General features: G+C 40.3%; 2 protein-coding genes across 4 annotated transcripts in view; one reads left to right on the forward strand and one right to left on the reverse strand.

Moving 5' to 3' along the window:
- Positions 1-11,732, reverse strand: part of FARS2 (phenylalanyl-tRNA synthetase 2, mitochondrial) — a 537,715-nt gene extending 525,983 nt beyond the window's left edge. For both annotated transcript variants that reach the window (XM_089682201.1, XM_089682200.1), the window contains exons 1-2: positions 11,624-11,732; positions 3,575-3,663 (exon numbers count right to left, since the gene is read on the reverse strand). In XM_089682201.1, coding sequence (XP_089538327.1) covers positions 3,575-3,663; positions 11,624-11,646 — 112 coding nt within the window. In that variant the 5' untranslated portion in view covers positions 11,647-11,732. The remainder of the gene's footprint in view (positions 1-3,574; positions 3,664-11,623) is intronic.
- Positions 11,733-12,076: 344 nt separating this feature from the next.
- The window catches only part of LYRM4 (LYR motif containing 4), a 193,477-nt gene continuing 181,798 nt past the window's right edge, over positions 12,077-23,755 (forward strand). The window contains exons 1-2 of one of the 2 annotated variants that reach the window (XM_089682203.1): positions 12,077-12,179; positions 17,660-17,803. In XM_089682203.1, the coding sequence (XP_089538329.1) occupies positions 17,718-17,803 (86 nt within the window). In that variant the 5' untranslated portion in view covers positions 12,077-12,179; positions 17,660-17,717. Of the gene's footprint in view, positions 12,245-17,659; positions 17,804-23,755 lie in introns of both variants that reach the window. The other variant, XM_089682202.1, reaches the window with a different exon arrangement.

Here is a 23,755-nt window from a genome sequence, read left to right on the forward strand (position 1 = left end):
TTAACTGTGTGCTGTGTGTGTGTTTTACTGTGTGCACTGTGTTGTGTCTTACTAAGGAGGCATACTGTTTTGTATCTCTCTGCTGTGCAGAGAGATACAAAACAGCATGCCCATGTTGACAGGAGAGAGACCTGTGTTGTTTACACATAGGTCTCTCCTGTAAGCTTTCCCCGACGATCGTCGAGTGCCGGCTGGGAATCGTTGTCCGGGACCCTTTGATTGACATCTCTAGCCACCAACAGCAGCATGAGTAGGGCGGTCCCTACCCAGAGATGCAAATCATGTATATATACATGATTTTGTGCAGCCCTGTACGAGCTGTGTAGCAGGATTTCTGGTGACGCCCTGGGATTTCCTCACCTTGGAGGGATTGTCTCTCATTTTCTGTTTTGGCTATGGAAAAGGAAGTAAAGGGAAATCTTCACTATGTCTCACAGATGGCAAAAAAACTGACAGGGGTTATAACCCACTCTTACTCTATCCAAAATTAATAATAAAAAAAAGCTTTAGCCTTTAGTTACACTTTAAGTTAGGAGTTAAGTTATAGCTGAAAATGCAAAGTCCTCCTTATTTTGCAGCCTCTTACACTACTACACCCTATTATGCAGTCCCCTTTACCTACTGGACCTTTGGGATGAGTGTGGGCAATAGGTGTGATATCTATTCTCATTTCCAGGCCACAATTATTTGTTTCAGAAATTCTCATTACTTACAAATATCTATGAAATCAGTCCTTAAGGGCCAGTTCACACCAAAACGTGATGTGGAGAAGGCCATTCAATGATTGTTTCCCACACCACATTTAAAAATGTACTGCCTTTAAGATCTGCTGTGGGTTTCAATCCATTGTTATTAGCACCCCAAATACAGATCAAAAGCACAATAAATTTTGGGCACTAGATCACAGTAGCATACGATTTGGTGCAGCACTTTTAGTAGTAGTAGTAGTAGTACATGCACAACATTTTGTATTCTGTTGCAATTTGCAGGCCATTTAAATGAACGGGATGTAAAATCGTACTGCAGGGGAACACGCAGGAATTCAGCATGCATTCTTGTGTGATTCTGGTGTGAACCAGCCCTCACTCAAAAATATACACTTATTTAAAAAATATCCTGTTCTCTTTCTGTTGCTTCCCTTGTGTGAAATAACCAGTGTTCATGCCATTTCCTCTGCGTTCCCATTTCAAATTGACCACACTAGGCATTAGAGCACAGCGCAGTCAGCTTTCTGGCTCTGCTGGAAACTCTGCTTGCTCTCCTCCAATAATCAGACTTGTGTTAACAGCTTCCCCGCACAACCTTTCACTGGGAAGACAAATGTACTGCTGTTTCTCCTCCCCTAGCTCTTTAAGCTTCTTATACAGCTGAGAACAGAGGTCATGTGATTACTCATAAAAAAAAAGGTATTTATAATGTTTTATAGGTTTATACAAATGTTTTGCCTTCTATTTCTATTTTGAACTGAATAGGTTGTTTTACAAGGCGAGGGTTCATATGTGCTTTCAATTACAAAAATTAGCAAAAATACAAACTATAAAATGTTTTCTTAGTCTACAGTACTAGCTGGCAGCTTTTGTTGTGAATGAGAGCAGCTAGAGAGGATTGTCTTCATTCATAAAAACAGAAGCTCACAACAGACCTTGGTAGCTACTACACTAATCTCTCTCAGACAAATGTAGTAGCAGGTGTGTGTTGTTGGCTTGTGTTTTTTGTGAATAATGGTATTCCTCTTCAGGCAGCTATGAAGCCTGGTTCACACCAATGCGTTTTTTTTTAGCATTTTAGCATTTTTTTAGACAGATAAAGCTTTATTTTGGTGGTATTTATTCACCACTGGGATTTTTATTTTTTTTGCTATGTAAATGAAAATGTCTAAAAATGTTGAAAAAAATTGTTTTTCTTATAAAATTTTGCAAATAAATAACATTTCATCATAAACCTTGGCCAAAATTGATTCCATTATCTTTTTAGTAAAAAAACAAAAAAAAAACAAATTAGTTTATAACCAAAAATTATAATTTGTAAACTATTTTTTTTACATTTTTCTTTTCTTATATTATTATTTAATGTTTTTTTTTTTACATACTGTCACCCTAGCAGTACAGTGTCACCTTGGTGACACTGTACTACTTGTGAGGGGTGGTGAAGATATTTTTTTTTTTTTTTACACTGATTGCTTTTACACCCATAAAGGCTGTAAAAGCAATCATTTCTCTTTCTCTCTGGCTGCATTCTTGCAGCCATTGAGAACTACCGTGTGAGCTGTGATTGGTCACAGCTTGTCACATGGTACAAAGCTGTTGTGAATAGCCTTGTACCATGTGACCTCTGTGATCATTCACAGATTTCACACATACTAAGCAATGATGTCAGAAGTGACATCTTGCTTACTACTCTGCATGTGATCACTGATTGACCAATCAGTGATCACATGATCGGGACCTCGCACAGGAGTCCCGTACAGCGATCGGTGTTCCACTGTGTCCAGAGGACACAGCGGGCACCGGATCGCAGTGCTGCTCGCTCCCAGGGAGCACGCACAAGCAGGGGGCGGAAAGGCGGTTTATAAACGGCCACCCGCCCCTCCACTGCCAGTGTCCGGCCGTTTATATACGACGGCCAGATAGGAGGTGGTTAAAACACAAAAAGCAGCATTTTTTCTACAATGGAGTTCAATGGAGACGCTGCTGAAACGCACGCAGTGTTTGTTTGCCGTGTTTTGTGTTTTCATTCTGCCTAGCAACAAAAACATTTCCCCTTTAACAAAAAAAACTGCTGAAAAAATACGCAAAAAGTGGTAAAAACATAGCAAAAATGTGCGTGTAAAAATGCATTGCAAAAACGGATCAAAAGCAAACTGCACTGGTATGAACCAGCTCTTATATCTTCATGTACAAACTGCCTTATGTCATCTTATTCCATACATATCTGTTTGGCACATTGCTTTTCCCGGTTTTTGTTTTTCTTTTAATAAATCATTTGGACTGATAATGGTTGACAGACTCTCCCACTGATAAATACCAATTCTTTCAGTTTAAGGAAGTTGATAAAATGGTCAGCTTTGGTATCCATAAAGCAGAGTAAAGTAAGAATCTGCAGAGGCATTGGCTAATGTCCATGCAATGTATATACTTGGTGGGGATTTTGTTTCTCAACAAAACTGGAGTAACAATTTCATGCTAACTTTTTACAACGCAAATAGGAATTGTTTTGTCAACTCCATCATGGAAATGGATTTGAAAGGATAATTTGTGTATACTCTAAAAGACAGCTAGAAGTAAGTTTGCTGTTTATGAAATATCCTTACAAAGCGTTTGTACCTCTGTGTATTATCATATGGATTTCAGATCCAAAGTCTGAAGAAGGAACCTACTGGGTCTTGAAAGCTAACTTCCCTAATAACATAAGCTAGTCAATAACGGGTGTATCACTTAAGCTTCAAACTTTCTACAATAATCAAGGGATAACACCGTACAAGATTTTATTACTGATAGAAACAAGTAAAATGTAAACAGGATGAAGACACCCCTTAACAATATATACATATTTCAATTTAAAAATGTAAGGTTACCTGACTGTTTGCCTTCCTTTCTTGGATGCCACATCCAATGAGGCCGATAGATGCTTGTCAGGATAGACCTACTGACTCCCGGACATCTTCTGAAAATATAAAACAAATAACTTAAATCCAGGCATCTCCAAGTAAACTCTGTTTTTCTTATTGCCATACAGTGAGAAAGGTGCAAATTGGTGGTAAGAAAATAAACTAAGGGTTGTATATGTTTTTTTTTTAAATGTAGAGCTATTCATCCTGTGAAACTGCATGTACATTTGTTCTGTATGACTGGGGATAATAAATTAAATGTTATACAGCTAACATTTCTCCCCAAGTGGAATGTTATTCATAGGATGAATCAGGAAAGTACCAATTTTGGCCACTAGATGAAGCTGATGATCATTGTACATAGGTATTTATTCCCTATGATCCTTGGCTCCATCTAGTGTCCATAAAGCAGTATTTTCCTGATTCTTTCTATTGTGTATGAATGAAGAACCTTCGACCTGGACAGAAAAAGGCCTAATACTATTTGATTTTGCCCAACAGAACATATTTACAGTACATGCAGTTGCACAGATGGCAATACCTCTGCAATATTTTTTTTTAATGAATTAGCCTTGAAATGCGTACAATATAAACTAAATTTATGAAAAAGCTCTGCATGGTTTATGGTACTGTTTTGCTATGACACAAAGAAAAGTATCTTTTTTTCTTACTAAATATTAAGATAATTTACGAAATTAAACAAATAATATTGAACAATGGTAAACAAATTATAACACTCGGTCACTCGGAGGGAGTCAGATTGTTTGCCAGACGGCGGGTGCATGCTTCAAACGGTCAGCGGAAGATTCGGTTTACATTTGAAATGCCTTATATTGATCACAGCACATGTGAGTGTATTACTTGGAGATAATAAAGCTATATTTTAAAAGGATAAAACACTATGTTCGGAATTTTTTCCCTATATGTGGAGAGACGTATGGAGAGGAGAGTATAGAGGGCTTATGTCCTCGTGAGGAGGGATCAATCCCAGAGGGGAAAATCAGTGATAAAGGATATCCACTATCTAAAAAGGAAAGAGTCTTTATCAAGCAGGTTCCATAGGAGGTGAACCAAAAGCGCATATAGCCTAATTGTAGGCAGATAAGGAGGTGAGCTTACATCTGCACTAATGGGAGGATTCACAAACAGTCACGGATTCAAATGCAATCACGGATTGAAGATTAATTAAAGCACTAAGTCACTATTTTTATGTTTTACGGGACACTGTTTCTACACAATATTAATTAAGTATATATGTATATTTATTTTTGAGATTTATATTTTTTTCACTAAAAATGATGTATTATTGATTTAGCAATTTTATAATCACGGATATATATTAATATTATGAATTATTTAGTTTTTTAAGTAAATTAAGAGATTATTATATATGTATTTTGGTCAAAGGATTTAATGTATGTTTGGTTATTTTTTCACTTGTCTATGCATGATCATTTGTATTGGGCATGGATAAGCGATCATAAGTATTAAGGAGCGCAACACATTATGGTGATATAAGTTATACACAGTGGTAGTTATGTGTTGGGTGTTTGCGATCCAATTATATTAAGGATATTTTGTCCAGTTTTGTGCATTAGGGTGGTTATCTGATTTGGCTCGCAAGATATATAAACATTTTTATAAACAAATTATAACAAACAATAAAATGAACCACAAAGTTCAAGCATTAAACATTGTATTAGAATATTTTACAATGTTTGTTGCCCTCTGTAAGTTTGTACCTGCATGTTCTTCTACTTTCACATGTGCACACACTTACTGGAAAACAACTGTTAGCACACCGCCCAAATTAAACTAAAAAAAAAAATAAACATGAGAGAAACATGGCTGCTGCCATCAGTTGCTGAGCCACAACAAGTATGTCTACAGTGAAAACCTTGCAACAAAATAAAAAGTCGTTATTTAAAGCGGCGTTCCACCCAAAAGGGGAAGTTCCGCTTTAAGGATTGGTTCCCCACTCCCCATTAAGGATTGGCACCTTTGGGGAGGGGGGGGAATGGGTACCCGAATTTGAAAGGTACGCGCTCCCACTTCCACTGCAATTGCCTAGGCGATCAGAAACGGAAGTTGTCCTCCTCCCTGAAGTCTTGTGGGACACATGACAGGTCCCAGAAGACGACGGGGCCATTCAGGAAGTGCAGCGCTTGAAGCCACAAGCTGTCACAGCCGGGTGCCCACACTGAAGATGCCGGCGCCTGGAATACAGGACAGCCGGTGAAACGGGCTGCGGCGGGGGCACCGCAGGACCGAGGGACAGGTAAGTGGCTGTTTTTTAAAAGTCAGCAGCTACAGTTTTTGTAGCTGCTGACTTTTATTTTTTTAACAGAGTGAGTGGAACTGCGCTTTAAAAACCTGTTAAGTTCAGCAGGGACTAGCCTAAATTTTGACCCATGCATGGGCAGGTTGGGTCTGCAATCGACCAGGCTGTCATATTTTCTACACTCTGATCAGTGTGTTCTGATAATGGGGAATTCTCCCTTCTGTCAGAACACAATACTTCGGTGGGGAGGATTCCCCCATCCACATCGACTGTTTGGATGGGGGAATCAAGTTGATTTTTTTTTTTCAACCCACTGGTGTTGCTGGTGGTGGGACAGGTAAGTACAATATCACAACACCCTGCCTCAATGCTCTTCCCAAACACGCTCACCCCAATATGTGCAGTAGGCTGGCTCTTGGAAAATGTTATGGAAATATCAATTTGCCTTGATAGGTGGATGTTAGTCTGGCATAGTGGGCAGTCCTAGGCAGGCTGAGTTTGCAAGTAGACCACCCTAGGTAACACCTACATGTAATCCTGAACCTCTATGATTGAAAGAGCTGAAATCCAGTTAAAGCAGTAGTAAACACCACTTGGACCTACAGGGAGGCTTATAATAAAACTTACCTGTAGGTACAAGAAATATCTCCTAAACATCCATCATTTAGCAGATATTCACTGTCTCTGCAGCCGATCATGTCACTGGCGCATGCACTCTGAAGGGACGGCATACTCATGCCTTCTCTTCAGGGCTCTGTGTGCATGCATGGGAGTGACGCCATCACAGCTCAGCCATTAAAATGGCCAAAGCACGCAAACCCGGAAAGTAGACTGGGTGAAGATGGAAGACCTGATAGAGGTAACAGTGCGCAGCTGGAGGGCATTGTTTTGAAGTAAGTCTTTCAAAATGTGCTAGTATGTAGTGCATTTGATTCTGCATGCAAAATATTGCGTGAGATAATGAGATAATACAAGAGTCAATTCATTAAAGTAAAATATCGAATGTGAGGTAAATACAGCAAAAAAAAAAGGGATAAATCATAAAAAGTCAATTTACTAAAGAAGACACACAATCGTTATATATCAGCTAGCAGTAGGCAGTCGGTATTTAGCGTTTTGAACCGCATCCAATTCGCATGATATGCGAAATAACATAGCTTGCTATTGTGCCTGTATATATGCAGTGCAACCAGAGTGCAGATTCAATGCAAATTGAAAAAAAAAGTCCTGTCAGTTTTCTGAGCAGTGCGGTCCGGCTCAGGTGCAAATTCAGGTTCATTGACTTTCATTGCAAACAGGATAAAATTCTGACTTGATCCTGATCTAAACCTGACTTGAACTGCTGAACAACTACTTCATCAATTAGCTGTGAAAACAGAGCTTCAATTCTCACCGCACATACTTGTATGTGAATCCACACTGAAGAGAACTCTGCACTGGCCAGTAAATTAAAAGTATACAATGTATCAGTGTGGAAATGTTCTGCCCTTGGCTCAGGAATAAAAATAAACTGTAACATTTTCCATATGAAGAGCATTCTATGAAGAAAGGCACATTAGAATGTGTTCACAGTTTCACAACATTTATTTCTGTGTGCATTTATTTACAGAACTACTTTCATCTGGGGCAGTGTTAGCATGTTAAAAAAAAAATGCAAAAAAAACAACGCTTCAAAAATAACACTGAATTTAAGTGATAAATTTTGCAAAACCTAAATATTTATCGCAATCGGTAGATAATACATTTTTTTGTGAATTGACTACTTTTGAGATAAATACCACATGAGTTATTTTAACTCAAAAATCCATGCGTTGTTTATCTTTTAGTGAATTGACCCCATTGTCTTGCAGGGAGATTTTACTACCACTTTAACCCCTTGCTGTTCGCCCTATAGCAGAAATACTGTTACAGGGCGGCACGGATGGGCAAAATCACATATATATGTATATATATATATATGTGATTATGCAGTTCCGGGTAGGGGGCATGCACGCCCTGCCATGCCGCCATTCATGACATCGGCTGTCAATCACCGTGTCCCAGTGGGTGATTACTCGTCAGCACCCGGTGATCGCTGAGTAACACCGACACGGGGGGGGAGACAACTGTATATAAGCAATACAGTTCTCTCCCCTGTCAGCTCCTGCACACTACTTTGTAGGGCTCTGCATAGCAGAGCCCTACAAAGCAGTGTGCTTACAGTGAAGTACACACACAGCACATAATGTAAAACAGTACACAGGTTTCTCTCCTGTCAACATGGACATGCTGTTTTGTATCTCTCGCACAGCAGAAGATACAAAACAGCGTGCCACCCTAGTAAAACACAACACACTGCACACAGTAAAACACACACACAGCACACAGTTAACCCTTTGATCGCCCCACATGTTAACCCCTTCCTGCCCAGTGCCATTAGTACAGTGCCTCTGTTTTTTATTAGCATTGATCACTATATTGGTGTCACTGGGGATGTCAGTGACACCAAGTCAGTTCCCCCCAGTGTCAGAATGCCTGCCGCAGTCCCACTATAAGTTGTTGATCGCCGCCATTATTAGTAAAAAATAAAAATTAAAGATTCCAGTATATATACCGCCATTTGTAAACGCTATAACTTTCACGTAAACCAATTCATTTGCACGTATTGGGATTTTTGTTTCGCAAAGACAAGTAGCAGAATACATTTTGACCTAAATTTATGACTGTAAATTTTTACTGGACATGTTTCATGGCAAAAAGTCAACAATACTGTTTTTTTCTCTCTTTATAATGCAAAAAATAAAAAAAACGCACAGGCGATCAAATATCACCTAAAGAAAGCTCTATTCATGGGAAAAAAGGACGTAAATTACATTTGGCTGCAGAGTTGCATGACCGTGCAATTGTCAAAGTAATGCAGCGCCGTATCACAAAAAATGGCCTGGTCGAGAAGGGGGATAAATTCTCTGGAGGGCAAGTGGGTAATCAAAGGGGCAGGCTAGGAATAGTCAGGCTTTGTTTTTCTTTGACAAATAGCAATTTGAAAGAGATTTACTTGCCGCAACTACAAGGTCATATTGACCTGAATGGGTGTTTTTGATAGGCGGTACCACCTGTCAACACAAGCTGCACTGCATTTGCCGCAACACAAAGCATTGCAGCCGTGGTATGTTTACAGGCCCTCTGACTGTATAGTAGTTTTTAGGTTGGTAGCCGTTAAAGTAGACCTTCCCCCTAAAAGGGAAGTTGCACTTTATGTGTCCCCCCCCCCCCCATTAATTTTGGATATTTTTATTTTTTAGGGGGGAGCAGGTACCTAGTTTTGGTAGGTACCCCCTTTACATCAGTCGGATCGCCCAGACAAAGTTCCCCACCTGCAGTCTTTTGGGACATGTCACAGGTCCCAGCTGGCTGAGGAACCATTCATGCAAAGTGGGAAGCCGCAAGGAGTCAAAGTCAGCTTCCCACACTTATGCAGGCCATAGACGGTTCATTTATCGGACACATTTTTGTCCGAAAGAATAATCGGCCGATATTTGCACCGTTAGAGCAGCAATATCATCGGCTGATTTTCACGGTTCCTCCTCATTTCTTTTATCGGTCATGCTGGAAAATTTACGTAAAACGGCCAATTTTCGTAATCATTGGTGGCAATACAACGACCAATGTTTCGCTTTTCGGCTGAAAATTCGGCCGATAAACGAACCGTCTATGGCCTGCATAAACATGCTTGTGCTGAGAACCCAAAGACCAATGAAGAACCAGGCTTGGGACGGTGCTGGATCTTTGGACAGCTAAGTGTCCTTTTATTAAAGCCATCAGCTGCAGTATTTATAGCTCCCAACTATTAATTTATTTTTCTATAAGGCAGCAAGACCGCTTTACAGTAGAACTATAGGCAAAACCTTTTTTTTCTTCATTTGGGATAGTGTAAGGGAGGGTTATAACCCGTCACATTTTTTTTTGCCATCTGTGTCCTATTGGGGATATTTCCCTTCACTTCCTGTCCCACAGCCAAACAAAAATTGAAAGAAAATCCTTAGAGATTAAGGGAATTCCTTGGGCACCCCCAGGTCACCAGAATCAGTGTCCCCACTGGAAGATTTCCCCACTATTACTCTTCTGGGGACAGCCCAAAATTTGTGATTTTCTTTTACTTTCAATGATAATGATAAACAGGACAAATAAAGAGGGTGACTCTCCCTGACGGGTGGTCAGACGGCAATAACAACTGACAGATGTTATACCTCATCTCTATTATGTCCAAAAACTAAAAAAAAAAAGGTTTTGCCTTCAGTTACACTTTAAGGCCTCGTTCACACAAGTGTACTACAGAATTCATTTGTACAAAGGCTGCACTTGCGCAAACAGGTGTTTTGTGCGTCCCCATGCAGGCAGTCCCATTCGTGTCACAGCTGCTGCTCCCAATGTGACATCTGAGCGCAAACTAATGCAGGCCATACATGGTTCGAATTCCGAATGATTTTCATACGAAAATCAGACCTAAGAAAAATCAGCCGATTTTCGCTCTGTTAGTGGGGCAATGGCATCGGCCGATTTTCAGGGTTCCTCCCCATTTCTTTTATCGGGTATGCTGGAAAATTCGAGAAAAACGACCGATTTTCGAAATCATTGGTGGCACCATCGGAATACAGAACGAATGACGTTTCGATTTTCGGACTATAAATCGTTCTGGATTTAAACCATGTATGGCCTGCATTAGGGGGAGATTTACTAAACGTGGTGCAGCTCTGTATAGTAGCCAATCAGTTTCCAGGTTTTGTTGTCAAACCTTCATTGAACAGACTGAAGTTAGGAGTTGATTGGCTACCATGCATGGCTGCACCAGATTCTGAGTGCACCAGTTTTAGTAAATCTGCTCCAATGTGTGTTTTGTTGCCGTATACCTGCACGGCTGTCAAGCTGGATCAGCTGCTGCGTTTTGTGCCGGCAGTTCCATTCATGTCAGTTGGGATGCAGAACAACTATGCATCCCTGTAGGGGCAAACCAGACCCTCGCACAGGCGTATGTTGTAGCACCTGTGTGAATGAGGCCCAATACCATGCTCAGCCACCCATATAAAAAGGGCCTTGCAGTGCGCGGACGGCCCCACCACAAAGGGGGATTTTTGCTATTCCTGGAGCTCGGCTTTAAAGGATAAGTCCACCTTCGGAACATGTTGTGCGTTCCACCCGTTTTTAGGGTGGAACACGTAACATGTTCTCGATCCTGCAGCCACAGCCCAATGCCCTCCCTCCCTTTGAAAGCAGTACAGAGACAGCTGTCACTTTTTGAAAACAGCATGGCTGTGCAGGGCTCCGCCCAAACGGCTGCGTCATTCATTCACAGAGTTCTGTAAATGAATGAACTACAAGTACGGATGTTGGCTTGTAGTTCTCAGTGAAGTACCACAGTGCTGTGGTAGTTCATAGATTCTTGCTGCCAGTGTATCTGCTTGCCCGTAGGGGATGTATTAGTAAGCAGATATACTGACAGGTCTGCAGGAGTCCTGCATGGCACCAGTGATCTGCTGATCGTCACTGCAATGCTTTCCAGGCTCCTGCAACAAAAAATAATTGGACATTTTTTTTCCTGCAAAAAGGTGCATTTATTATTTTTGGTCAAAAGGTGAACTTATCCTTTAAACAGCCTATAAAGCATAAATTCCTTTGATGGGATCCTAAGTGACTTGTCCATGGTAGAAGGCAGACACACATCCTGATTAGTAGGTGGGGACAAGGGGCTGCACACTCACGGGAGATATGAAGTAAGGCTCATGACTGCTGTGTGAATGAACCTCTCTACTCTTCCTCGTGCCCCTTCCTCTCATCCCTTCACGTGCATGTCAGCCAGCTACGGCGCCCCGGAAGGGACACACAAATAAAAAAAAATTGTATTGTCTATACTTAACTCCGTAAAACACAATTCTATACACAAAATGACACATTTTATTTATTTTCTATTACATTTCATGTATACTATAAACATTTTAATGTTAAAAACGCATTGGCTATACTAAACACCCTTCGACTACTAGAGGCCGAACATTGTGGATAGACATCCCTGTAGCTGTCCTCTCGTTGACTTCTACTAAACTCTATGGTAGAAGCCATTTTGTCGAAGCTCAAACCTCATTAATAAAGGGAGATATTTGTATTTTCAAAAGACGGAAGTTTTTTGCACATTTGTGGTCTAGTGTGCAGAAAGGCTTACACGTCCTTGCCGGGTTGTTGACAGTCTCTATGTATGTCCTTGTAGGGATTCCGTAGTCGGGTGACGTCAACGAGCCTTGTGATTGGTGCGGGTGTTCGGTGAGGAGTGAAAGTGCATGGTGTGCTGACAGTTCACCTGATGTGATCTCGGAGCGAGGGGCAGTGTGAGTGATCGGGGGACCCGGCAACGTGCTGCTCTATAGTCCCTCCTCGTGTTCTCATGTGTGGGGGAATCACTGATTACCTGCAGACTTTACTAGAATAATGAACACGGGTTATAGTCAGGGGTCGAATCCCATCATTGGTAGAACATGTTATTTACACATATATAGTTATTAAAAAAAAAGAGTGATCAACAGTAGAGATAAGCTTGGGTGACCTCTGATCTCATCTCCATGACTTCTCCAGAGCCTCCCCCATCCTCTGGAGCTCTCTACACCAATCTATCTGACTATTGCTTACTCTGCCCACTTTTAGGTCATTCCCGAAAACCTATCTCTTCAGGGAAGCCTATCCTGCCTTCAGCTAACTGAATTTTCTATTTCTCCTATCAGTTCATGCCCCCGGCTTTTTATTACCTTTTTTTTTACTACCAGCCCCTCCCTCTTAGATTGTAAGCTCCCAGGATCAGGCTCTCCTAACCTTCTTGTATTGAACTGTATTGTCTCCCGTTATATTGTAAAGCACTGAGCAAACTGTTGGTGCTATATAAATCCTGTATAATAATGAGAATCTCTAGCTGTTTTTACTCCAATAAGCGCAGTCTGGGCCATTCTCACCCAACAGATGGTGTAAGAGATGGGCTGTAGGGTGGAATGACCCAGCCATGGCTCATTGGTGTTTAAAAAAAAACATAAAATGGCCTTAAAATCACTTTGAAGAACGCCCAAGCTAATATTTATCGCCATATTAGGGCTCATGCGCTCAGACATAAAAACGGCTGTGCTCGGATCCCTAAATCGCAAGGAAACGTGCTAAAACTGGATCAACGATAGTAAATAGTGATCAGCTCACGTGTTCAGACACAATTTCGAACCCGATTGAGCTAACCTGCCGAGAAGCTGTTCAAAACCAACTACCAATCAAAGGCGGCCGAGACATTCCCTGCTTGGCAGCTGCAGGTATGCAAGGGGCATCTATGCATGTGGCTGGTAGTTGGCTTTGAACAGGAGGGATTGTCCAGGTGGGTTTGGACCCTTATCTGAATGCTCCTGAGCTCATCACTAAGGCCTAGTTCACATTGGCATTGAAAGCAGGCGTTTGAGGGGTGTTTTTAACGCTCCTCAAATGCCTGTGCAAATGATACTGCTGTTCACATTATCAAAACATGAAGAGTTAGTGTCACGTTGCTTCAATATTGAAGCCTCATGTTGAGTCTGGAGGAGTTTGAAGCCTTTCAATGCTTCTCATTCAAGTCTTTAGTGATGCATCACAAACACGCTGGCTGGAGTTTGCGGTGCAGTGTTGGCGCCAGGGTGGATAAAAATCCATGATTTTTTTTTAAAAAATCTGATTTTTTTGATTTAAATCGGATTTTTTTTAATAAAATGCTTTTTGAAGAAAATATATTACCATCCAAAGGTTATTCCATCATGAAATAAAGATTAGTTTTTTAATTATGTAGAATAAGGCTGTATATGTTTAATTTTTTTGGTAAATAAATTCCATGAATCCATTCACAATGTCATGCTCTTCCAGAGGTTTTTGTAAGATTATTGGGCAGTTTCTCTGCCTACAAGATATTATCACAGATGCTTGGTTTACTTTTTGCAGTTCTCAAAACTGAATTTGACTCAGCAGAGATCACATGCTTCTTCTTCACAGCAAAAATGTTATAACATGAACAGAGTTAAGAAAAAGACCTTAATCCTAACTTCTACAAACCTATGAATACGGAATCAACCCCTTCAGTGCTAAGTTTCAAGAAGTTCAGTGAATAGAATAGAAACAATATTTGTCTGACTGTTTGGAGTGGAATAGATCTGCACAAGAAGAAAGTGAAACTAAGTGTGAGGAGGAAGGGGCTGACAGTCTAAGTTTCTTAAATTATATATATTTTGTTTAGCCAAATTAGTTACCAAACATGGATGTTTGTTTAAGCAAATAACATATGCTGGAATGTTATTGTTTCAGTTGAATAAATCTATTTAAATTGTTATTATTAAGGTAATGATTATTTTTCTCCTTCCTAAGTACAACAGAAAAGTTGTCCAAATATGAATGATTAACCTATTAAACTGGGGATAAAAAAACTAATATGAAAAGTTGTTTTTCTAAAAATCTTCATCTACTTGCATATTAAAGTTATACCAGCAAGAATTAGTCTTTATGTAGAAAACTAGGATTTAAATCAAGCCTTACTGACTAGGGATTTAAATCGTGATTTAAATCAGTTTGATTTAAATCAAATCCACCCTGGTTGGCGCGTTAGTAACAGTAAAAATTATAGGCGTTTGTGGTGCAGTTGTAAGGCTTGTAAAATGCCTCAAAGCCGCACATAGGGCATTTGGGGAGCATTTTTAACACTTGTAAAACTCCAATCTACTGCCCATACTAAAGCTCATTAACACCTGTCAAAATGCCCATACTAAAGCTTGTTTTTGCCTGTCTAAAATGCTCATACTAAAGCTCATTAACGCCTGTGTAAATGCCCATCCTTGCGCTCATTAATGCCTGTCTAATACGCCCATCCTAGCGCTCAATAACGCCTAGGCGATCGCAGCGGAAGTGGGAGCGGGTACCTGTCAAATTCGGGTACCCACTCCCCCCCAATCCTTAATGGGGAGCCGGGGACAAAGGCTTAAAGCACAGTGACAGCTGTAACTTTTTGAAAACAGCATGGCTCTGTGGGGCTACGCCCAAATGGCTGCGTCATTCATTCACAGAGTTCTGTAAATGAATTAACTACAAGTACAGACAGCCCTTGCGGATGCTGACTTGTAGTTCTTAATGAACTACCACGGTGCTGTGGTAGTGCATGGCACCAGTGATTCTGCAACCAAAAAAAATAATTGGACATTTTTTTTTACCTGAAAAGAAACGGTCATTTATTATTTTTGGTCAAAAGGTGAACTTATCTTTTAAAGCAGAGTTCCACTCACCCAGTCAAAAAATAAAAGTCAGCAGCTACAAAAACTGTAGCTGCTGACTCTTAAAAAACAGCCACTTACCTGTCCCTCGGTCCCACAGAGCCCCGCCGCAGCCTGTTTCACCGGCAGTCCTGTATTCCAGGAGGCCGGCATCTTCAGTGTGGGCACCTGGCTGTGACTGCTTGTGGCTTCACAGCTGGGTACCCACTGCACATGCGCAAGAAGTGCTGCGCTTTGTGAATGGCCCTGTAGTCTTCTGGGACCCGTCACGTGTCCCAGAAGACTATGAAGAGGGAGGGAGAGAGGACAACTTCTGCTTCCGATCGCCTAGGCCAGGGGTAGGCAACCTGAGAGCTGCAGGACTACAAGTTCCATCATGCCTCTGCAAGTCATAGCTGTAACTGTCAGTTTTGTAATCTTTGCAATGGTACATGGGAAATGTAGTTCCACAACAGCTAGAGAGCCGCAGGTTGCCTACCCCTGGCCTAGGCGATCGCAGTGGAAGTGGGAGCGGTTATCTGTCAAATTTGGGTACCCGCTCCCCCCCCATCCTTAATGCGGAGCAGGGGACAAAGGCTTAAAGCGGAACTTCCCCTTTTGGGTGGAGCTCCGCTTTAATTAGTCATCGGGGTTGGCATGATCCTGCGCATGCACATGGTAGACATTCATGCCAGCAATGCACGCTGAGCTGCAAATGGCAAAAAAAATACCTGATAGGATTATAACCCTCCCTTACTCTATCCAAAAAAAAAGTTTTGCCTATAGTCCGATTTTAAAATCAATGTAATGGAGAGGTGTGTTGAATTAGTGTTAGTACAGGTTCCATTAAAAAATAAAAAAAAATGGGCTAACTGTGTATACTTGCTTTTTTAGGAAAACCTCCCTGGAACATTTAAAAAATACCGTTGTCAACTTTATAAATGTGCCTTGGAAGGCTCCAACATGCGTTCTACATGAATAACATGTGACATGCTAGTGCAATGTGGAGTATTTCCTGCTATGTCCTAAGTTGTAAATTATTCTTGGAGTCTTACATAAACCTTCTCCGTCATGGATATAAATTAGAATAACAGTTCCCCCGCTTGACAGGTAGTTTGAAATGTAATATGCTTCGTTGGCCAACTTAAAGCTGCATTCTGATCTATAGAAACCTTGACTATTTGTAATGCAGCTTCAAACTTGGTAAGTAGGACGATTTTCTTTGTGGCTTTGTCACAGTGATGACGGGAGTTCTCTCCCTCCCTGTAACCACTGCTCCATTGGTAAGCGCCCTGACATGTTATTTGTGTAGGCAACCTGCGGCTCTCTAGCTGTTGTGGAACTACATTTCCCATGAGGCATTGCAAAGATTACAAAACTGACAATTACAGCTATGACTTGCAAAGGCATGATGGAACTTGTAGTCCTGCGGCTCTCAGGTTGCCTATCCCTGGTGTAGACTGAATGCTATTTGCACATGAAGTTCTACGTGGTGCACCTACGTCAATAGGATGTGACATAGGGTGCCTGGCAGGAGGTCATTGTAACTGAGGACACGGGAAAGATGAGCTTGCACCTTTTCAACAATTTTTTGCTGGCTAGTAAAGGCTATTGCCTAAATTTCAAACATTTTTCTTTGATGACTAACATTTTGCTTTAATTGATGGAACTCCCTACCCCAGTCCATCAGACTATCACCTACTCTGCTCACCTTTAGGCGCACTCTGAAAACCCATCTCTTCACAGAAGCCTACCCCACCCTCAGCTAATACTGGAATCCTCTACTCTTCCAACCACTCCATCCCCCACAGTTATTACCCCTTGTACCAATATCGCCTCCCTCCTAGATTGTAAGCTCCAAGGAGCAGGGCCCTCGAATCCCTCGTGTATTGTATTGTATTGTTGCTGTGTTGTCTCCCACCATAATGTAAAGCACTGAGCAAACTGTCGGCGCTATATAAATCCAGTATAATAATAATAACATGGTACATAATTGTTAATGCAAAATGTTTACTTCCAAGTGCATTATTATTGTTTTAGTTAATTTTAAGGCTCCATGCATACTAGCATTTTTTTTAAGCTCACAAAATGCTGGATGAAAAAAAGCTGGCAATAGCATTTTTTAGTAGCATTCATTATCATTTTTACAGTACGTGTAGAAAAAAAGGAAAGGGCTAGAAAAAAGCTGTTAGTAGCATTTAGGAGTGTTTAGATTTTTTTCTGCTGGAAAAATGCTCAAAAAAACTGTACAAAAACAATTTTTTTTCTGCTCCTAGAAGCTGAAGCTCAAAAACGCGTGCATGGGCACATAACATTGTATAGCTTCTAGGAGAAAAAAAAATGCTATTAATAGCTTCTAGGAGCAAAAAAAAAAATGCTATTAATAGCTTCTAGGAGCAAAAAAAAAATGCTATTAATAGCTTCTAGGAGCTAAAAAAAAAACGCTAGTGTGCATGGAGCCTTATATAACAAGATACTGCTTCCTTAAATATTTTCTTTATATTTGTGCAGGAAAGTGTTGCCGATCCGATACTCATATTTTAACAAAGCACACAAGGGTTTTTTGAAAATGGCATCTTCAAGTCGGACTCAGGTGTTAAATCTGTACAAAATAATGTTAAGAGAAAGCCAGAAGTTCAGTTCCTACAACTACAGGTAAGTTAGGCTGAATATATTTTGCAGCTTTTGATGGTGTATGATGGTCACAATGATGCCAATCACAGAGCTACAGTCTGTAGTAACCAGATGCTTGTTTTCATTTTCTTTTCTGCCATAGGAAATGTAATCTGGCCTGTATTGGTTATTGCGCCACACATCACCTCTGATGGTCCACCGAAAATGTTAACAATAAACTTGGTAGTAGAATCAATCACTTACTGAGTATGCAGCTTTTTCAGCTTTTAATCCTTGCCTGTGTTTCAATTTAAGATGGTGGCATAATCTCTGTCCCAGGTTTTCTGTTTCAGAGTGGCTCCTTTCTCTTGCTGCATCTTATGGAGATACCCTTCCAGGCAGAGACTAGAGTTGTGTCTCCCTACACTGTGTGCATCAATAGAAATACACAGCCCCATAGCCTAGGATGGCTAGGCACCCTCCTGCTTCTCCTTTCTCTTCCCCCTCCCTTATCCAAACTTATAGACTGCTTCAGACTGCTGTGTCCTCTTATAACACTTTTTCTTTGAAGACCGGACGTTCATGTATGCAGCAATGAGAGGCAACTGGAACCAGCAGCATTGAACATTGTAAACTGCAAGTGCTGGTGTAAGAATTTTAACAAATTTGTCTTCCGGGGAATGTTGGTTTTATTTTGCTCAATGCGTTAATCTAAAAATGCTGAGGGTTACATACTACTTTAAAAACCTATAGCAAACACAAGGAGTAACAAGTTATCTCAGGGATAGCCACAGAAAATGAAAGTCCTAAGAACAGAAATCAGATTTTTGCATTTATTAGGTCAGAGGGTGACATATGTGTTATGGGCATTAGTAAGTGAGCCTTGGGTTCCCTCAGTGTTGTTCATGGACGGTGTAGTGAATCACTTGGCATAGTTCTTTGAGTTTTGCCTAGCAATCAGCTGTGATGAACAAAAGCAAAAAGGGCGCACTCTCATCGTGCATTACCGTGGTACACCACGTGTTTATTGTGAAATCAAATAGATATATACTCACAAACCAAAGGAAAATATAAGCAGAATAGGTGGTCCGCAATACAATGCTGTGCAGTCCAATACAATGCTGTGCCCAAAATAGGGATAGGCTGACGCATTTCAGGAGATGAACCCCCTTCTTCAGAGCTAAAACTTTAGCTCTGAAGAAGGGGGTTTGTCTCCCGAAACGCGTAATGCACGATGAGAGTGCGCCCTTTTTGCTTTTGTTCATCAAATATCCAAATTTCCCAATCTTTGAAGGGCTGCACCTCCTCGTTTGGCATTCTGAATTCCTTCTAGTCTGCATGAAGATTTGAGCGCTGGTTTCGTTTGTTAGTGTTTGGATAGCAATCAGCTGTATAGAAACTTGAGCTGCTTACTGCAGTGCTAGACCCAAAAACAAAAAAATTAGATTTTGCAGTTTACCAATCCTTAAACGGGGTTGCTGCTTTAGGTTTATTTTTTGTTTTGGGCTGTCTCTGCTCTGACTGGAGGAGTAATGGAGAAAAATTGGACAGTGGCATTGTCAGTCTGGAGAGAGAGTAGTTTTAGATGAACTGGGCAGCACTGGCTAAATGGTTAGCACTTCCACCTGGCAGCACTAGGGTCATTGGTTCAAATCCCAGTCACGGCACCACCTGCCTGGAGTTTGCATGTTCTCCCTGTGCCTGCGTGGGTTTCCTCCGGGTACTCTGGTTTCCTCCCACACTCCAAAGACATGCTGGTAGGTTAATTGGTTCCTGTCTAAATTGGCCCTAGTATGTGTATGTATGAATGTAAGTTAGGGACCTTAGATTGTACACCCCTTGAGGGTTAGGGACTGATGTGAATGTACAATATATATGTAAAGCGCTGAGTAAATTGACAGTGTTATATAAGTACCTGTAATAAATAAATTAACTAGAAGATTTAGATGGACTTGAGTAACAAAATAACCACTTCTCCTCTTACACCTGTTCACCCACTGTTGACCAGAACAATTTTTACATTTCTGCTATTGATCTATTTATTCAGCAATCACTTTGTCATTTTTTAAGATAACAAGGTAATACATATGTCTATTTTTTAAGTACAAACAAGGTTTTCTTTTCATGATATTGCCTTGTATAATAATGTTTTCATTTTTTTCAATCCACACTTTACCTCCTTTTTTTTTATTTACATAGTGTTACTGCACACATTCTTTGTGGTGTGCGTGGCCTTTGTTCTATTTGCAAAAGTTCAGTAAAAATAGTATATAAAAAATAGTATTGCTGCAGATAAAATGTGCATTTTATTCTATAATTTGTCCAGTTTAAAATGACACTAAAATTATGATTAAGTAAAAAGCAACGCAAAGTTATTATTTTTTTTTTCAATATTGCGCTTTTTGAAAAGGGAAATGTGGAAATTTGTTAAATGTGTAAAAATAATAACAAACAAAGTTTAATTATTAATATTTAAAAAAACAGAAACAAAAAAAAAATCAGTAGGAAAATAATAGTTGAAGGGAGAAGGAGAATAAGGAGTTTATCTCCTAGATTGTAAGCTCGAAAGAGCAGGGCCCTCGATCCCCTCATGTTTTGCATTGTATTGGTATTGTTCTGTCACATGTTCTGTCCCCCTTTGTAATGTACAGCGCTGAGTGAACTATTGGCGCTTTATAAATACTGTATAATAATAATAATAATTTGGGCTGATAAGAGTAAAGAGTATACTAAGGGTTAGTAAGGGGCTAAAAAGAAAAACATTTTGTCAGGTTGCTTTAACTGTCTTAACAGTTCATTTCTTTGAACTGCAGATGAATGAATAGAATGATACAAAAGTGACATTATTTTACTTTGTATATTCCTATATTCGTGTCTGAGCAGTGTTGTTTATAAGCTCTGGTTCAGACTGCTTTTTTTTGACAGCTTCAGCTCTCGACACCTTCCTCAGTACTCAGCAATCCTGGCTTTGATTTTATCAAAGTTGACAATAGCCGCATATTGGGGGGGGTCCCAGGGGTCCCAGTAGCAGGGCAGAGAGACTGGACGTGCTACACACGTTCAGTGTACAATGATAAAGTTTTTTTGAGAGTGTGCAGCAGAGCTAAAGTTTGGAACTAGTTAAAGCCAAACGTCATCTAACAATTTTAGAGCAGTTACAGCAACAGTTTTCTTTTTCCTTTTGGATAAAGGTTGTACATAAATAAAAACTGACAATTGTAATCCCCCTGTTAGTGTTACATGGTTTGTGTCAGCACTCTAACTCTAAACAATAAGACTTACTGGCTAGATCACCAGGTGCAAACAAAAGGAAAAAAAGCTTAAAGTGATACTAAAGCTTAATTTTATTAAATTTTTTTGATAAAATACCTAACATGTCATACTTACCTGCTCTGTGCAGTGGTTTTGCATAGAGCTGCCCCGATCCTCTTCTTTTCGGGTCCTCCTTCGCCACTCCTGGCTCCTCCCCCTTGAGCAGTGCTACCAGGGAAATCTGCGTGTCCTGGGGGCACCAATGCATGCTTGCTCCCTAGTTACTACTCTATGGGTCCATAAGAAACATAGAGCTGTGGATCAGCCCCGCCCCCAGCTCTCTCCTGTTTGGCTTACTGGAGCCAACGGGCTCCTGCTGTTGTCTCAGCCAATGAGGAGGGAGAGTCCCCATGCAGCCGAGGCTATCATAAACATCTCTAAATCAGAGGAGGCTCATGTAAGGATGGGGGGGGGGTTACCTTCATGCACAGAATACATGAACATAAATAACCATGAGCCTTTAGAACCACTTTAAAAAAAAAAAAAAAATACAGCCACCACATCTAAGTATTTTCTTTTTTTTGGGGGGGGGGTTTAATACCACTTTAAAGCTTACACAGGGGACTCGTCTTTAAAACTGGATTTCTTTCTGTTATGTTTTACTTAGTTCAAATTGAACAGCAAAAATGAGAAAAAAGTGCGTTTTTCAGTTAGGTAAAATCTTTTAACAAGCATTTCCTTTGAGGTCCAGAAACCAAGGTTTAGTAGCTAAAAAAAGAAAAACCTGGAAGGTTTTAAAAATAAAACATACCTTTAGTGTCATTGCTCCCTTTGCATTCCTTCCTGCACTTTAATTTTAATAAAATAAGGTGTACCCTAAATCCATATGTCTCCTGTGCATAAATGTGATGAACGCAATCCCTCTTTCTCTTCATCTGCAATGGTCTTGTTGGTGCATAGAACAGAGATTACAAAACTTATTTTGTTTGCCACAGTGTGAAATAATCCAATCCCTCCACCATGCAGAAGATCATCTTTCTGGTTATATACTAGACATGTAAATGCAAAAGATGTATTAATTTTGGGGGAAAAAAATCAAGACTAGAATACACTTTATTGAAATTACAGTTTGATCTGACAGGCTCCGTTCAGATGATTATGGTGGCAATTGGGCTGATGACCTTATTCACACAGTTCAGTGGGCTTGTTTAGACTTCAGCTTCCCTTCTTAGGCACTTAGACCATTCTGCATATTCCCACTATTAGTACAGGTCAAAAGAAGGCTTTGTTTATGGCAAAACCAATGAAGTCTGTCCAAAGTGCTTTCTTCTATGCTCTTTATTCATTTAAAAAAAAGGTGCTAGTACTTAAGGGTTGGGTAGCACACCTGGCCAGTTTGATGGCTCAAGGTTCCTGTGAGAAAAGGATAAGTTCAAAACCCTTCAACTTTTGAGAGTTTCAGACTTTAGTAGAAGTCTTTTCAGTAACAGATTCTAGCCCATCATGTTGAGATTCTCTTTTAGAATTTCATGCAAAGAGTGAAGTCCATCAACATCTGTAAATAAAAATTCTGGTTTTGACAAGCCGTCATCTGACTTAAATTTTGGCAGTTCATCTGAACTGAGATCTAAACTTTCTAGTGGACTTTGTTATCAGCCAATATCACGTTCAAGATGGTCCTTCTGGTTGCTTTCACTTCGGCACAGACTCGGCAAGATGCATTCTCTTTCTATTTGGAAACCTTCCCTGGAAATGTTTGATGACAAGCATAGTTGTCCATGGCCTGATGGACTGCATGGAAGATCCTTGCCTTTTGGCTCATGACCCCTACAAGTAAGGAGATAAGAAAGCCTCTTCTCCTCTGATTGTAGAGGCAGAAGTTGACTGGACTTTCTGTTGTCTAACAGTGCAATGTATTTTACCAGGCAGGATAATTTCAATCCTGGCATCTTTTTCTGGGGTCAGTGCTGGTGGGGAGGTGTCTCAAAGGGGCTTCATGAGACTATTGGGTGTTCTCATATGACAAGATGTGGGTGGGTGAAACCCCTTTTTTGGTCAGTCGAGAATTGTGGACAATATAGCATCTATATTTACACCATCTTTCTCTGATGTACAAGGAAAGGACACCCAAATATGCTTTTTTGCGAAGCTGTTGAGGGTTTCTTGGAGGCAGTCTAAGGAACAACAAGCATCCAGGAGGAGCAACATGTCCGTACATGTTTGTATGTGTAGAGTTGAAAAAAGAGACTATTTTCGAATTCCCCGTGGATTTGATTTAAACTAAAAAGAAGATTTTGGGAGAAGACTTTTGTAGGAATCCTAAACGTTCCACTTAGATAAATATCTTTGCCATAATATGCCTAATTTTAAGGTCTGCAATTATTCAGATCTAAAATACTGCAAAAAGCGTAGTGCCATTCAATTGAAATAGAAAAGTTCTTTGTTTTGTTTTGTTTTTTGCAAGCACTTTTGTTACCCCAAATGTGTAAGGAGGACCTATAACATGAAGAAAAGCAAGGGAAAGTATCTCTACTTTTTTGATCCTTCTAACTTGGCCTGCAAAAACCAATGACTTCAGGTTACTAGCGGAGAATGATTGAGGTTTCTTCAAACAGTAGTGGTAGACCTCATCTAAACTTTTATGTTGTGTCTTATATAAGGAAATTGTTGAACTGAAGTAATGGGGAACAAATGTTTTAAAGATGTGTAGCAACAAATGAGAAAATGGGACTGTACTGGATC

Source organism: Staurois parvus, unplaced genomic scaffold (genome assembly GCF_062004578.1).
Source record: "Staurois parvus isolate SC_StPar_1 unplaced genomic scaffold, SC_StPar_1.0 ptg000287l, whole genome shotgun sequence".
In the NCBI taxonomy this organism is placed as follows: Eukaryota; Metazoa; Chordata; class Amphibia; order Anura; family Ranidae; genus Staurois; species Staurois parvus.